General features: G+C 47.2%; 1 protein-coding gene across 1 annotated transcript in view; it reads left to right on the top strand.

Moving 5' to 3' along the window:
* LOC111922151 (uncharacterized) overlaps nt 1-17,484 on the top strand; it is a 181,524-nt gene that overhangs the window by 52,084 nt on the left and 111,956 nt on the right. The window contains 1 exon segment of the mRNA XM_086866483.1: nt 16,021-16,288. Within this exon segment, the coding sequence (XP_086722609.1) occupies nt 16,021-16,288 (268 nt within the window).

The raw sequence follows: 17,484 nt of genomic DNA, 5'->3' as shown, positions 1-17,484 counted from the left end.
GGATGGGGGTGGGGACAGTTCAGTCCTTGGTCACGGGCACAGCACACCTGACTTGGGGAAATTAATTGAATTTATTATTCAGACTTGTCAGAGCAAGCAAATGAGAAGTCTTAAAAACGAGTTTCACTTAATAAATTATAAAAATAATTTAATATAAACAAAAGACAATTAGGAGACAAAAGAAATAAAGCAAAGGGTTAAAACGGCCGGGTGCCCTGGTGGGTTACCAGGAACACACCTGGTATCTCAGGAGTGTCCTTTTTATCCCATCTTTGCTGTGAGAGGTTAATGCATATTCAAGCATGTCCCCTCCCTGGTTCCACCTTCTTGGATCATGTTATTTTCTGCTGGTCAGCATTATTTTGGAGTTTGGTTTCTTTTTTGCTGCAGATGGTCACTTGTTGATAAGGGTCCAGGCCCCTTATACGTCCTCAGAGAGCAGATGGGCTTCATATCTTTCCCCCTTGCCAACGTCCTGGTACCGGCTTTTTGGTAACAGTTTGCTCTCCATTTCCTGCTGCTGATAATAGCCTGTTTTCCACAGCTTGATCCTCCCATTGTCTTGCCTGTTGGAGTTATCTTGCCTTCTCCAGATGAGACATATCCTTACTATTCAGAATTCCTATCTAAGCCTGTAACTTGCTAAGAGAAAAGAATATAGTAAAAGCATATAATATATTTATCAGAATAATTGTGAAAAGCCAATATTTACAACATTAATTCACAACAGAAGCAAAGTAATTCTTACGGAAATCCATCTTTCCCCCCAGCTGTCCCTCCTTCCCGGGCTTAACTTTGTGCCCCTCTCCGTCCCCCTCCCCGCCCAGAGGCACAGGGATGGGGGTCACAGTCCGGTCATGTCACTGCCTCCCCCTGAGGGCCAGGAATCCTTGTCCTGCTGCAGCCTGGGGTCCCTCGCAGGGGCCAGAGTCCCTCAGGACCAGGCTGCTCCAGCGGGGATGGCCAGGGGGATCCCCGAGTCCGGCCAGGAGCCACTTGCATGGCTGTGCAGGGGCTTCTGCCGGGCTCGGGGCCTCTCTCAGGCACCCCCTGCTCCGACCCGGCCTCATTGCCCCCCTCACCCCCCCATGAAGCGAGTGCCCGGGCAGTGAGATGCACGATTTTCCCGGGGCTGAATCTTGGAGTTTCTGAGCTTTATTGGGCTAAATGTTGATGTTTTGTTTTTTTTGTGGGGGCTGAATCTTTGTATTTTGGGGGCATATCAGGTTTTTGGTGTTTTGGAAGTTTTTGATCTGTCTTTATTAGCATTCAGGAACACACATAATCACAGACTGATTATATGCAGGTGCTTTATTGAAGCACGCAGGAACTGGGGGCATCAGCAACCCAAATCTAGCTCCATTGTCTTTTTCCAAAGTGCACATACTTCTACAATTTCAACTGTAGCAATAATCACTATAACAACCTTATCAATATTGCTTCATTAATATTGCTTCATTAACTTTATCTATATTGCTTCATGAGAGTTAATTCATCCTTGTATGAACATGTCCGAATCTTATCTCTGGGTGGGTATCTTGGAGACCCCAAGTACCAGTTCCCGTTACCGTAAACATTTCAGCTTGCTAGACCATCCCTAATACGAAGCATTCTTGTGGCCTGCCTCTACGTGATTTGAAGAAACATTTTCAGAAACATTTAACGCCATAGTAACATATTTCCCCCCTTTAAAAATATTTTATTTTACTATAATAAGTGTAATGCTTTCACTATATACAGTCCTTTTTCTGAGATTATACTTGATGTTCATCTTCGAATCCACAGTTGTCGTAAGCGTTGTTACACTCTGGAGGGCTTGGAGATGAGAAATGCGGATGTGGATCTCTGTCCTGTGTCAGCGCCTTTATTATCTTCTGGTTCCAGGATACTCTTTTCTTTATCTCTCCTTTCAGAACTGCATAGATTAACCAGATTGCTAAGAACACAATTAGTAGGATTATCATTCTCTCAAGAATAGTTTTGATCCAGGAGCTCACATTCCATCCCCACCCTTCAAAAATTTTATCTACCCAACTTGTGGTCAGATCTTCCCACTCTTTCTGTGCTTCATGTTCTGTTTGTTTTAACTGATTAGTGTCGTGTTCTACATCTGCAGTTCCATTTGGGATGTGGATGCAGCAGTGATCAATTTGTCCTTTTAGGTACCTGCATACTCCGTGTTCTTTCAACAATAACATATCTAAAGCCAATGTTTTGCAGGGTCATTTTAGTTGTGGCTTGTAATTGTACATTTAGCTCTCTAAATCCCTCTTTGGTAACTCTTGCCAATCTTTCTACCTGGCCTGTAAGTTTGTACATCATCTTTCTATTGTTATAATTTGTTATTGGACCAAACAAGGATTCCAGGGCCCACTCAAATTTTACACTACTGGAGGGTTCCTGCCATCTTTCTTCATCTTCAGCTGTGTTTTCCTGAACTTCTCGTCTTGTCCTTATTTGCAGAAGTTCATGTTCTCCCTTGAATGGGGACCTTTTCCAAATTGGGCATAAGGTGGGGAGGCCTAAAGTAATCTCTTTTACTTTTTCACCTACAGGCAGATGTGTTGTCCAGGTGCCATCGCTTGCTGCCCATCCAAATTGGCCTGGACTCTGAATTGTACTTGTGCTACATATTACCTTTTGGATCACTTGTCCTATCTTGTCATTTATTTCACCTTGGTTATGTTTGATTCCTCTGCAGGCACATCCAATTTGCAGAGCTACCACTAGTGGTGGCATTTGTTTTATTTCTTCATCATCAGAAGTATAGTCCTAAGCTTTGTTCCATACCCACCAATTCACTTTGTCTGCCTCCATTCTACTACTGGTTGCAGTGTTCCATACCCCTGGATCTGTTTCATTTTCAGAGCCTTCCCACTTAATGCACCAAGGGCTATCTGCCATAGATTGGAATTTCTGAAGCCCACTCATTGACCATGCACTGTCCCAAGCTTCAGCCCGATCTTTTCCTTCCTGTCCTTCACACTTCCACTTTGATACTGGAATCTTTTCTTTAATGACCTAATGACCTCCATTTTCATGACAATCCCATGTAGATGAATACTTTGGCTTCACAGCATTTTCAAACACTGTCTTATTTGGGTACTCGTAATCTATTTGCAATACACAGTTCACATTTTCATTTTTATTGTTTTGTATTTCAGGAAATTTGGATGTTATAATTCCCCAATTTATTTGGTCTCCTGCTGCCTTTGGTACTGGCAGACAGGCAGTTATTTTGCTGGTGTTTTGCATGTTGGCCAAATCTTGAATTAATCCAATCATCCCATTTTCTGCCTGAATAGTATTAGAGACTTTTATCACTTGTGTTTCTGGCTGCACCCCCACATCCCTCTTCATTCTAAAATGAAGAGTTGTCAGCTGATCCTTTTGCATTTCACATTCCAAGGTAACATTGATTCCAACTGATGGCACTAAAGGCCATGAAATAATCACCATTACATTCATTAGCACCCTAGACATTTGAAACAATCAAACCTGCTTTATCTGCAGCTTTGTTGGCCCCACAGTTTGTGCAGTCCACAGTGCAGGGGAAACCTTCTTCACCCTGGTGTAATGTATGCAGGGATCCAGTCCAGCTCCTTTGACTGCTGTCAAGGAGTAACAGTAAGTAACAAGTAAGTAAGTAACAAGTAAGTAACAGTACCTGATAGGGTCCATTCCACCTTTCTTTTAATGGTTCTTCCTTCCAGCTTTTACCGTACACTTCATCTCCCGGGGGGATGTCATGAACTGGATTCTCAAGAGTCAGCGGCCTGTTCCACACAAGGGTGCTCCGAAGTCGAGCTCGAGCTTTTCCAAGAGACAGAACATAATTCTACACCCCTTGCTTCCCTGTAACATGTACATTTGGACTAGGTTCAGGGCATTCATATGGTTTCCCATCCAATATCTCATAAGGACTGACTGACATCCCGCTTCTAGGCTTTATCCGAATCCTCAGCAGTGCTATTGGTAAAGCTTGTGGCTACTGCAATTTAGCCTCTTGGTATATTTTGCTGATTTGCCTCTTCAATGTCTGATTCATCCTCTCTACCTGTCCACTGGATTGGGGTCTCCATGGTGTATGGAGATGCCAAGCTATTCCCAGTAACCTACTCACCTCCCTCACTACTGTGGCTGTGAAATGTGGGCCCCTATCTGATGATATTCCTAGAGGCACCCCAAATCTTGGAATGATTTCTTGCAGTAACCACTTGACTGTCTCCTTTGCTTGATTTGTGTGACAGGGAAGAGCTTCTGGCCATCCTGAAAATGTGTCAACCCCTACCAATAGATATTTGTATCCTTGAGTTCTTGGTAATTCTACAAAATCTACTTGCCAATAATCTCCTGGTTCTACTCCTACCCAGATTTTCCCTAATTGTGCCTGTCGTGTAGCCACTGGATTGTTCTTTAAGCAAATTTCACATTTTGACATTACTGATTTTGCCATTGTTAACATCCGTACTGAAATTAAATTTTGTTTTAACAATTTCACCAATGCCTCTGCACTCCAATGGCATTTGTTATGTTTAATTTGTAGAACTTCTCTCATTATCAAGGGGGGTACCACTACTTGTCCCTGTGTAGTCACCTACCACCCTTCTGAATTCTTCGGTGCATTCTGTGAGCATCCCAATTTCTCATCCTCTATTGAATATTTTGGTTCTGGGGGTAAATTGAATTGAGATATATTAGTTTTTAATGGTATCAACGCCATTGCAGTTGGCACTTCTTGAGCAGCTCGTCGGGCTGTCAAGTCTGCTTTTTGATTTCCCTCATGAATTTTGGAGATTCCTGATTGGTGAGCTTTGCAGTGCATGATTGCTACTTGCTCGGGGTTTTGTACTGCTTTTATTAATTGCAGGACTGCATCTTGATGTTTAATGTGTGTGCCTTGAGAAGACAGCAGTCCTCTTTCTTTCCCCAGTGCCCCATGTACATGCACCACTCCAAAAGCATGTTTTGAATCATTCCAGATATTTACTTTCTTCCCTTCACTCATCTCTAATGCCCTGGTTAAAGCAACCAGTTCTGCTCATTGGGCAGATGTGTTTGCTGGTAAGGAACAAAGCTGGATTCAAAAGGTTTAGCTGTCTTTAATGTGACATCATCCTGTTCAGTTAGGATTACCTGGAATTTCATCATCCTGCTTGGAGATAGCCAGTGGCTCCCCTTTTGTTCTAAAACAGTGGTCACCATGTGTGGCACATAGACATCTATGTGTCTGCCCATCGTGAGTTTCCTTGCTTCTTGGATCAGCATCACAGTGGCTGCAGCTGCCCGCAGGCATGAAGGCCATCCGGCACTCACGTTGTCAAGTTGTTTGGAAAAGCAGCCTACCAGCCTTTTCCAGCTTCCCAAAGGTTGGGTCAGCACTCCCAGTGCTGGGTGTGATCTTTCATGCACAAACAGCTGAAAATCTTTGGATAGATCAGGCAGTCCTAACGCCGGAGCTGTTGTCAATGCCTCCTTCAGTTTGAGGAAGGCCTCCTTCTGTGGTCTGCCCCAGGTAAGCGGTTGTGTCTTCTGGGCTTCATACAGGGGTTTTGCAATTAGTCCATAGTCCGTGATCCACAGGCAGCACCGCTCTGTCATCCTGAGGAAAACTCGCAGCTCATGCAGGTTCTGGGGTTCTGGAATAGCACAAAGAGCTTGAATACGGTTAGTACCCAGCTTACATTGCCCTTGTGAGATTTCACATCCCAGGTAAATCACAGTCTGCCAGGCAATTTGTGCCTTTTCTTTAGACACCTTATATCCTCCCATTCCCAGCTGACTTAAAATTTCAATTGTTACCTTTATGCAGGTTGTTTTCTGTAGCTGTCAGTATATCATCAACATACTGTAACAGCAGGTATTGCTCCCTCAGAACTTGCCCGTTTTTGGCCCAAATCTCCAGCTCCTTCACCAGCTAGCTTCCAGATAGGGTTGGACTGTTCTTGTATCCTTGTGGGAGTCATGTCCAGGTGAGCTGGGTTTTCCTTCCATTGTCTGGATTTTCCCATTCAAAGGCAAACAGTTTCCTACTTTCTTTGTCAAGGGGTATGCAGAAAAAGGCATCTTTTAAATTAATTACAGTAAACCATTTCTATTTCTCTTTCACAGATGTCAACAATGTGCAAGGATTAGCTACCACTGGGTAAATATCTTTAGTTATTCCATTTATTGCTCTCAAATCCTGTACTAGTCTGTACTCACCATTTGGTTTCTTCACTGGAAATACTGGTGTATTCAATTCTGATTCACATTCTTCTAAAATTTGGTACTTCAAAAATTTATCAATAATCTTTACTATTCCTTGCCGTGCTTCTGTCTTTATGGGATACTGTTTAACCTGGACAGCTTTTGCTCCTTCTTTGTATTCTACATGTACTGGCTGTGCCAACTTAGATTTTCCTGGTATGTCTGTTTCCCATACAGAGGGAATTACTGCATCCTCTACTTCCCGAGGGATAGTAGGGACTGTTTTTTCTTTCATCATTAAGATCTGTCCTGTCTTTGATTCAGGTATTTTCATTAAAAGCTCCCCGTTTTCAAAAGTTATCACTGCATCAAGTTTTGCTAATAAATCTCATCCTCAAAGTGGAATTGGACACTCAGGCATATCTGAAAATTCATGTGTTAACACTTTGTTTCCAAAGCACAAATCCAGGGGTTGCAGGAATGGTTGATTTTCCTCCTTCCCTGTGGCTCCAGCTATTGTTGCTGTTTTGTCTCCAGTTTGCCCTTTTAGATCATTTAGCACAGAATATGTAGCCCCCGTATCCACCAGGAATTTTACTTCTTCATCTCCCAATTGTATAGGTACTAAAGGTTCTTGTGTTGGTTTTTGTTCCGATTCTAGTCAGCTGCTGTACTCCCCCAGCACCATTAATTTGGAAGCATCTTGATTCTGACTGAACTGATTGCCCTGGTTAAACCAATTTGGGCATTCATTTTTCCAGTGCCCCTCTTGTCTGCAATAAGCACATTGATTTAACCCCAATCTTGGCAAAACCCATCCCCCTCGTCCTCTGCCAAGTCCGCCCCTCCCCAGTCCACGACCACCTCTGCCGCATCCTCTGAAACCTGGATTCTCTCTTCCTTGGATCACTGCCAAAAGATTTTGCTGCTGCTTTTTACTAGCTTTCTTTTCCCTGTTATTGTATACTTTCCAAGCCACTTCAAGTAATTGATTCAAATTCCTTGAATCTTCTCCTTCTAACTTCTGCAATTTTCTCCTAATATCATCCTGCGACTGCCCAAGAAAAATGAACGCAAGCTGAACATTCGCTTGTTCTGTTTCTAGTTGAAGATCTGTAGACTTTCTTGCTGCCTCCTTAAGCCTTTCCAAAAATGCAGCAGGGGATTCTTTCTTTTCCTGTCTTACCTCATACAATTTAGACCAATTCATAGCCTTAGGTACAGCATTCCCAACCCCTGTCTGGAGCCACTCTTGATATCTCTTCAGCCTCCGCATGTCCCCAAAGGCATTGGGATCCCACCCTGGATCCTCGGTTGGAAAGTTCTCATCTAAAGTCGCCGTCAGCACCCCAGTTCTGAGATCTTCTCTCACCTTCTCCTTGGCTGCTCTAAGCACCATCTCTTTCTCAGTAGAGTCCATTAAATTCTCCACTATTACTTTTCTATCATCCCAATCTGGATTCTGAGTTTTCATAATCATTTTTACCACTCCTGCTACTTTATCAGGATTTTCTCTCTTAAGTTCCAGCTGATTGTTTCCAAATTATCAAGTCTGTGGGTGGAAAAGGAACTTTCACAAACACCGGCCCTTCTACTCGTACTCCTTGTCTCAAGGGGGCAATCACAGTCCGCCTTTGTCTGCCCAAATCTTTTCCCGTTCTACCCAGAACTGGAGCAAGCTGTGACCGAGTCCGATGGGATACCGGTGTCGCTGATTTATTATCATCACCCCTGCTACTGCTATCTTCCTCCCCAGCATTTTTCACATTTCCTTGTATCACGGTTAGATTTGGATAATCTCCTGGAGAAGAAGGATCAGGTGAAGGCGGTAGAGGAGGATAAAGAGGGAAAGGTGAAGTGGGATTAGGTGAGATGTTCTTAGGTGAAATAGGATTGGGTGAAGTGCAGGCAGACAAAACAAAATCGGGTTCTTTTTGTTCTGCTAAAACCACTTGTAAATCAACATCCATCTCTTTCCCCCAACACAAACTTTCTTTTAATGCCAGGTGCTCTAAACAACCTTTTCCTTTTACACAAAGCTCACATTTATCACTCACACGTGCCTTAAGTGCCATCAATCCACACTCAGCCTGCCATTCTGGCTTGTCTCACAAATAGAAAAACAAATCAACGTACAGAACTTCATCCCACTTTCCCTCTGGCTTACAGAACAACATCAACTGTAAAATGGTGTTCTGCTGCAAAGATCCATTTCTCGGCCACTTTTCCCCACTGTCCAGGTCATATCCTGGCCACCATGTATTACAATAATCAATCAACTTTACGTAAATCTTGCCCAAAGTTTCCCTGTTTGCAATGTGCTAATAAGCACCCCAAAGGAGAAGTAGGTGGTACAGGGGCATTGCCACCTCAAATCCCTTTAAGCTTCTCCATGTTACAGTTACAATACACCACACACCACTGCTGCCCAACCTGCAGCGCTTTCGCACTTGTCTGACAGACGGCGCCTGGGCAATACCAGGAATTCCTCCAGCCCAACCGTGCGAAGCTTTGGCTGCGTCTTATCGGCAGGCACCAGAGCAGACCGAAAAGCACCTCACCTCTCTCAGAGGGACGGTGTGAGCGGTGGAGACGGTTGCGGCCGGATGGGCTTCCGGAGAATTCATGGCTCTGTGAAGTGTTTGTTCTTCTGGAAGTTCAGGAATGCATTGGGACTTGGTCTGAGCAGCAGTCCTTGTCAATTAGTAACATTTTCTGAAACTGGTGATTTCTCCCATTCCTTCCTTATGTGCAAGTCCCTGGCCCTATCTCCAAGCAGATTCACTCATTTTCTCTGTTTTTTCTTCCTGGTTCTTCTTTGGTTTTGGGATTGCTCTCAGTGCCCTCATTCTCTGTCCTTTTGTAGCTGTTTGTGGCTCAGGAGGCCTGGCTGCCACCTGCATCCCCTTGCTCAGCTGCTGAATGAGCTGCACTCAGCAAGGTGTGGTGCATGGTAAAAAGATGAGAGTTGCTGTAGCACATGAGAGGAGAAACAGCATTTGTTTAACCCATGGCCTGTGAGGGAACCACAAAACTGTGTCCCATTCCCATCCTTTCCACATTTGAACAAGTACATGAGCTGCTTTGCTATTTCCTTTTTTATCTGTTTCTGCACCTTTTCCTTGCTGATCTGTTTGCCATCAGCAGTTTGAACCTTTTAACTTTTCCCAAACCTCTCCATTTTCTGCTAAAAGGTAATCTGATCCCATCCCATGGTGAAATGTTGTGTTCCTCATCTGAGTGGATTGGTTGGGGGGAAGGTCAGGAGCTGGAGCTGTGTGGTTGGTTATTATTTCAATGACATCCTGTAATCTAATTATCCCATTGAAATGAGAAATGGTTTCTCTGGTACCTGCTATGAATTAATCAGGGTTTCCAGGGTCTGGTCCATGGTGTTGCAGGATTTGTTCTGGTGGCCGTTCATCTTTTCCCCATTTCTGGGTGCTCTCTCCAGCCAGGTCTGCATCAATTGTCAGCTTTTCTCTCATTAAATCATCACATACTTGGATTCCCAACTGATTCCCCTGAACTTGTGGTAGCAAATAAACCCCAGTGGTCTGATACACCCTATATAACATAGACAGAGACAGCACATGTTGGAGTGGGGACAGGGATGATTCCCCCACACTTGTTTTAGTGAAGTTTTCACAACATTCTCCATTTTCTGTTTTCCTTTGCAGCTTAACCAATTTCTGTTGCAGAGTCAGATATCCTCAGAATGGGCTGTGCCTTTAGCTGTGCAAATTCCATCTGTGCAAGCAGGCAGAGCTTGGGCTGAGGGGCAGAGGGAATCATTGCAATTCCTCCTGCAGGCAGGAAGCCCCTCGGCCATTGTGCAGGCTTTGGGCCGTCAGTGTTAATTTGCATTTCTAAAGCTCCTCTCCTGGCTGCCTGGAACAAAGCTTCTCTTCCAGGGCAGACATCCCGTGACTCACATGTGGCCCCCACAGAATCTGTTATTTTTTTGTTTAAACAATATTTTATTAGCTGTTTATGTGTTAAAGTGCCAACTTTAAAGCTCTTCTAGATTTCAAAGTGCAGCTTAAGGGTGAACATCGAAAAACTCATACCATCATTTTGTCATCACTAAGAGTCACATACAAATATAAAACAAAAATGAGAAAGCAATCAAGTCTTTTCTTTTTATTCTCCTAGGACTAAAAACTGATTCTCACACCACTGGCCCAAACAGAACTGACAATATAGAAGTAAAATTATTACGAAAAATTATTCTAACGGTGTAATCTTTTCACTGAAACTGTGAAAAGCAAAAACTCTTCAACAATGTCTTTAGAGAAATAAGGCATTACTTGATTCTGGCCAGAATGTGCAACAGGAATCATTTCATGCACACTTAGGCTGGGTGTGCAGAGAAAATCATTCCATGACACATGAGTTTGACTAGATTTTTCTAAATTCATACAGTCTGACCCCATAGAAATCCATTGGTTTAATGTTCATTGGTTTGAAGGTGTGGAGTTGTTAGGATTTGGTTTCCTGTTGCACCCGGATTTCTGTGCCTGTGATGTGAATTAGGTGGGCACTCCTGGATTTCCTGCTCAGCCTTTTCCAGACCAGGTGTCTCCAGCTGTGCCTGGGGCAGTGTCTGGGGGAGATGTTGGTTGATGTTTGCTGCTGGGTGTTGATGTTTTGTTGCTGGTCGTTATCTTGGTGGGAATCTTTTGGGCTATTCCCAATCTGTTGAGATGTCAATTTCATCTCTGCTGAGTGGTGGAAAAGAAACATTAAAATTTCTTTCCCCAAGGCAAATGCAAACCAAGTGCCTTTAGAGAAATAAGAATTGAAGCCATTTTCAAGTTGGTCTATTTTGCCAGCAGCTAATCCCAGGCAGGGCAGAGTGTGAGTGGAATTGAGAGGCAGAGTGGAATTGTCCCGGTGCCTTCCCCAGCAGCTGTGGCGAGGGCAGGCACAGAAAGGCCTGAAGGTGCAAGAGTGAGAGCAAGGATTGTCCCGCAGTGGCTGGAGATGGCAAAGGAGGGTGGCCAGGCCGAGGATTTGAGCAGAGGATCTGTGGGCAGGCGCAGGGGCTTCCCCCGCTGGGGAGCCCTGGCTGCTGCTGCCTTGCCTTCAGTGCAGGCTCAGGGGTGGCCTGTTTAATATTCCCTTGCATTTCAGATTTCTGAGTCTGGAAGAGCCATGGCTGGGGCATCAATCATTTTATTTTTTTCATTTTGTTTTGTTCTCTTTCTTATTTCCACACTGTGACATTGAGGGTATCTTGGGTTTAAAATTCACACAATGTTCTGGCTAGAAGACAAAATCCTCAATCCAGCTCCTGCAAATCCTGTTAATCCTAAAGATTTTTTCAGCTCCTTTTTAATCCTGGGTAACATTATTTCTGAGATTCTCTGGACCCTCTCAGGGTCAATACAAGACAAAGCTTCAGACGAAATTGTCCCAAATATTTAAATATTTTCTCCATTTGCACTTTTATTTCAGCTACTCAAAGCTGCTTTTTAGCCTGCAAATGAAGCCATTTCACAGAGGCTTCCTCTACCTCTTCTCCTTGTTTTTCTGACTGGATCAAGTCATCCACATCCTGCATTAAGCCAGTCCCTGGGGGTGAGGTCAATTCCTTTGATATTTCCTGCAAGGCTTGCCCCAATCAGGCCGGTGCTTCCGTGCATCCCTGCAGAAGGACCGTCCATGTCTTGAGCATTTTCCCTTCTAGCTCTTGTTGCCAGCCCAAGGCAGAATTGTGTTTGCATCCTGTGGAAGTGGGCAGATCCCCAGAAAGCATCTTTTGCATCGAGTTCAAAATGGCAGCAGTGTGAGGAGGGCACCTGGTTGAGGATGGTGTAAGGATCTGAGAGTGTGGGGTGCCTCGGTTTCATCATCTCATTTCTTATTCTTGGGTCCTGCAGCATTCTGTGGATTCCATTGGATTTCTTGTTTGGCAGGATAGGAGCATTCTAGGGAGCCATCCCTGGCTCCCCAAGCCGTGCCTTGAGCAGGACTCCCAGACAGGCTGTGAGCCCTTCCTTCCCTCCCTTGGAACAGGGGATTGCTTTTGGACACCTCTTGTCCTGGTTGCTTCAGGGAAATTTGGAGAGGCTCCATATCTAATTTTGCCAATTTCCCTGGGTCTGCCCACACTTGTGGGTTCACTTCAGCCATGGCTCTGCCAGACATTTGACACAGAGGTACAACAGAACCAGCCTCTGTATCACCTCATGGAACATTAATTTGCATTCCCAATTTAGCCATCAAATCCCTTCGCAGTAAATTGCAATCACAATTGTGAGCAAATAAAAATTCCTGCATTTCAAACCCATCCCTTACAGTGCTTAATAGTGGCAGAATAAAACACACCCACTCATCTTTCCCACTTAGTCCCTTAATTATTTAAATATTCCCTAGCACCTTTAGGTGTAAGATTCCGATTGGATGGAGAGGCCCCTGTGTCCATCAGGAAAGGTCTCCTCTGGATCCAGAGCCACCCTGAATGTTCCCAAGGGCTGCAGTGTGGTGGGTCCCTGGTGGAATGGGAGCTGTGCCACCGCTAAGAATGCGTGTCCATCAAGGGCTGGACTTGCTGGTGCTGAGGGTGCTGCTGTCTGTGCTTGCAGTGTCCTTGTGCCCTGCAGCTGGAAGGCTGATTCCTTGCCAGGGGCTGTTTGGGTGGGCTGTGCCCTGGCCAGGAGGGCAATGCCTGTGCTAGGTGCTTGTGGCCGAGGGTGTCCCCTGGGTGCTGGGGCCCCCTTGGGCCCTGGGCTTGATCCCTCAGGGGCTGTAGGAACTGTGCCATGGCCTTTGCCTTCAGCTTGGCCTTTTGCTCATCCCTTGCTGCATTCAGCTGCTGAGCCTTTGTGAGCAAGTGCTGCAGGGGCTTCTTCTGTCGCTGCTGCAGCCCCCCTCAGTGCCTGTGGGTGCTCATCGTGTGGCAGCTGCTGAGCTTTCTGCAAAATCCTTCCTTTCTCCAGGGACCCACCAGGAAATGCTTAAAAGATCATGTGGATCCTTGCAGGTCTAATCGCCATTTGTGAGCTGTTCCTTCCTCGTGCTGGCTGTGCTGAGGCTCCCCTCCCCAGCCCGTATCCCAGAGCCGGTCCCTGTCCTGCCGCAGTGTCCAAAGGCGGCCCCCCCGGCGGGCAGGGCCGGCAGCTCCACGGGGCCGGGCAGCGGCCGGGGCGTCCCGCAGCCTCCTGGGGGCCGGGGGCCACTGCCGGCCCTGCCCGGGGGGTGCTGGGCTCAGGCAGCGCCCGGCGCTGAGCCCCGGCTGCCCCACAGCCCCGGCCCGGCCCCACAGCTCCCCACAGGCCCCCAGCCCGTGCTCCCGGTGCCGCAGCTCTGCGCCCGCTCCTGCCGCTCCCAGCTCAGAGAAACCCCCTGAAATCCTCACCTCCTTGTTTTGCTGTCCTGGAAAACTGGGATACAAAGGATCTGAGTCAGCTGGCAAATTCTGAGGATAAGAGTCTTCTGAAAAACATCCCAATCCTCAGTATTTTTCTCTTCCTCTTCTTTTCCATCATCCTTTTTCTTACCCTATAGATTCCTCCTGCTGCTTCTTGCCTTAAGCACATTCCTGCACACTCCTCTTCAGCCAATCCCTTCCTAGCACACCAACACCATCCATCCCCTGTTGTCTAAATCCCTTCTGGACTTCCCTTCTTGCCCCCCTGGGTGTCCATGTCCTTAATTCCCTCTGGGAGAATGTGCAAATGACATCCACATGCTCCCATGGGACCCTTAAGAGATATTTTGGGATCCTCATCCCTTTTTCTGGGACCCCATTGTGGCTTTCCCTTTTGTCCCCTCCCTGGGTGCCCTGCCGTGTTCACTCCCCGAAGATGCCACTGTAGTCACTGCTGAGATTTTCAGTGCTCTCTCCCTGCCGACTCTTGAGAGCCGCCCTGATCCGTCACTCGTCTGTCTCCTGCTCACTCTCAGGTACCCAATCAATCCCCGGTGCCGCCGCCAGCCGAGGGAGCCGATCCCCCAAACTGGGTGAGGCCCCTTCAGCTGCACTCACTGCCCGCCGGCCCGGATGGTGGAAGGAATTGCGGAGGAGCCCCAAGGTGTGTGGAAAAATTGACATCCCCAGAGGTTTCTGTCCACAAGGAAGACATAGGAGTCCTGTAGGAGTAATTTTATTCATAAAAAGGGGATGAGACTATGGGACATTTCTAATGAGATTTCTCCAATTCTTGGCAGACACAGCCTCCTTTTCATCCTAATTTTCTTGGTCACATCTCCCTCTCCCTTTCCCCACTGACTGAAGTCCTGGAGAGGCACAGACTTCCCAATGCACCTCCTACATACCCCCTTAATATGCACCCCACTTGTATAGCTAACGATATTGATGGCTGTGTTAAGTCTTTGTTCTTCTCCTGGAAGCTGATGAATTTAGCAGGACCTTGGCTGAGCAGCAGTCTGTGTCATCAATTAATAACATTTTCTGCAGCTGCTGGCTCCTCCTGTCACTTCCTTATGTCCACGTCCCTGGCCCTATGTGCAATGAGGTTGAGGGGATCAGTTTGTAAAGAGCCTTTGTTGTTGTTCCTTTGCTGGGGTTCCCCCTTTTTGGGGCCATCCCCCCTGGAGCAGGGTGTCCCCCCTTGGTGCAGGCGCAGGGCTCAGGCAGGGCTGAGCCAATCAGAGCGCGCGGCGCTGATGACTCATCAGTGTCCAGGCAGAGCCGCAGCTGCCAGCGTTCCCCAGCTGGAGCCCAGCTGCGCCCCTCCCCCCCGGGCCTTGGCGCCCCCCTGGAGGGGAATTTGGGGGGGTGGGAGGGGGGAGCGCCAAGGCCGGGCGGAAGCGGCCGAGAGCCCAGCGCTGCCCCAGGCCGAGCTGGCCCAGCTGCATCCGTGCCCCTGCGGTGGGATGCTGTGGGACTGGGCGGGAAGAGGGAGGCGGCAGTGGGTGCTGGGCCTGGGGGCAGGAGGAGAAGGGAAGGAGAAGCCGGGCTGAAGAACAAAATAATCAAACGATTCACGTGGGAGGAGGAGGTGGGATTGTGCAGGAGGAGGAGAAATAGTAGGAGGAAGAGGATTGTGAGGAAGAATAGGGCCACAGGAGGAGCAGGAAGAGGAAGGTGCACAAGGTTCCATCCTCCCTGTATGTGCAGTCCCAGGAGTGTTTCCCTGCCCACAGTCAGCAGGTGACTGCGGAGCGGGATCCACAATTTTCACTGGGCTGAATCTTGGTGTTTCTGAGCTTTATTGGGCCAAATATTGGTGCTTTGTCTTTTGCAGGGGCTGAATCTTTGTATTCTGGTGGGGGTTTTGCCTGGATTTGGTATTTTGGTAGTTTTTGGTCTTTGTTTTGATGTTTGGAGGATGTCTGGGATGAATCTTGGTGTTTTAGAGATTCTTAGAGACACAAGATACTCAATTACTTTCTGAGATGAACTTGGGCAAGGAGGAACCCCCCAGCCCAAGGCAGTCTCCTGTTGTTTTTTTCCTCCTAACCAGGAATTTTCATTCCCAAACTGTGTCCAGATGGAAGAGGAGGAGAAAAAGCCCCAGAGATCCCGCATGAGGAGGGGCTGCAAACCCAGTCCAGGGAGCTGCAAAGAGGAAAGATCCCCCCAGTGCCAGGAACACGGCCAGAGATCCAGCCGGAGCTCAGAGCTGGGGGAGAAGCCCCACAAATGCTTGGAATGTGGGAAGGGTTTCAGCTACAGGTCTAGCCTGATCCGGCACCAGGTGACCCACACTGGGGAAAAGCCCTATGAGTGTGGGAAATGTGGGAAGAGCTTCAGAGATATCTTTGGCCTGATGACACACCAGGTGGTCCACACAGGGGAACGTCCCTACACTTGCTTGGAATGTGGGAAGAATTTTGGTCAGAGCTCCAGTCTGTGGGCACACCAGCGCATCCACACTGGGGAGAGGCCCTACGAGTGTCCCCAGTGTGGGAAGAGGTTTCAGCGCAGCTCCACTCTCATCAGACATGAGCAGATTCACACGGATGAGAGGCCCTTCCGCTGCCCCGACTGTGGGAAGGGCTTCAACCGCAATTCCAACCTCACCCTCCACCGGCGCATCCACACTGGGGAGAGGCCCTACGAGTGTCCCCAGTGTGGGAAGAGCTTCTCTGGGAGCTCTGACTTGACCAAACACCAACGTAGGCACCAGTAAGGGAAGCCCTGCGAGTGCCCCGAGTGCGGGAAGAGCTTCGTGCGCTGCTCCAGCTCCATCCCCCATGGGAGGATGGGCGTTGGATGATCCCCAGTGACCCCCATTGGGCAGAGCCCTGGTGATCTGTGGTCCTGGTGATCTGTGTTGGGAAGATACCTGGCTGGGAGGCTCCACATCTTTCTGGCTCCCTGTGGGCACCTGGATCAAAGCAAGGGAATGAAAATCCAACAGGATACAGAACGACAATGGGAATTGTTGACTTTAAATCCTCGAGAAGCTTTTGCCTCAAGAGCTGTGTAGGCAGAGAAAAGGGGGTGACACTGGGCTTGGGGGCCCTGAGGGGAGCACAAACGCTCTCGGTGAGGGAGACACGACCCCCAGAACCCTCCCTCACCTTCCTGTGCAGGCAGAAGCCGAGCCCCAGTGCCAGGAAGACGAAGCCCAACACTGAGACTCCAATCCCCACCAGCATCTTGCTGTGGGCAGCGTTTCACGGCATCCCTGGGGGGTCTGCAGAGGTCAGGATCCCCAAAACCTGTCACTGAACCCCCAAGCCCCTCCAAGGACCCTCCCAGTCTCCCCCAGCGTACCCAAGACCCTCTGAAACCTCCTTTGGAGTCACTAATTTTAAAAAATTAGATATTTTAGAAAAATTAGAGATCTTAGCTAGAGATAGGCCTTGCTGAAACTAGTTAGAGTTAATGATTATGTGAGAAGCAGGATTTGAGATAATGAATCTCGGATTTAGGTAAAAAATTACTTGTCATTGTATGTTCAGCTGTGCTGATAATGAGAAAAGAGAAACTGATAAACGGGTTCAGGAAGATCACAGACCTTACATCTGGAAACCCATTTCAAAGTCACAAGGGAGGAACCTGGAGTTGTACCAAATGTCATTTGTAATGTTCACCATTGTAAAGGTAGAAAGGTGAGAGTGAGGAAGAGCGGTTTTCCTTCATCTCTTGATGATTCCTCCTTGCCAAAACGACCTCCTCCTCAAATTAGGGAGCCAACCACGCAGGTGTAATGACATTAAAATCATTACCATGAATTCTAATCCGAAGTGGAGCATGGGAGGTGCTAGCATTATGCATATGCATTAGTATTAATATGTATTAGTATTTTGGATATTTAAGACTTTTGTAAATAAATAGACACTGGAATCTTTTGTCAACTTGCAGTGCGTATTAAG

This window comes from Cyanistes caeruleus, chromosome 31 (assembly GCF_971803275.1).
Source record: "Cyanistes caeruleus chromosome 31, bCyaCae1.hap1.1, whole genome shotgun sequence".
NCBI lineage: Eukaryota > Metazoa > Chordata > Aves > Passeriformes > Paridae > Cyanistes > Cyanistes caeruleus.
The sequence above is the reverse complement of the archived record's forward strand: the minus strand, read 5'-3'. Positions and strand labels throughout refer to the sequence as shown.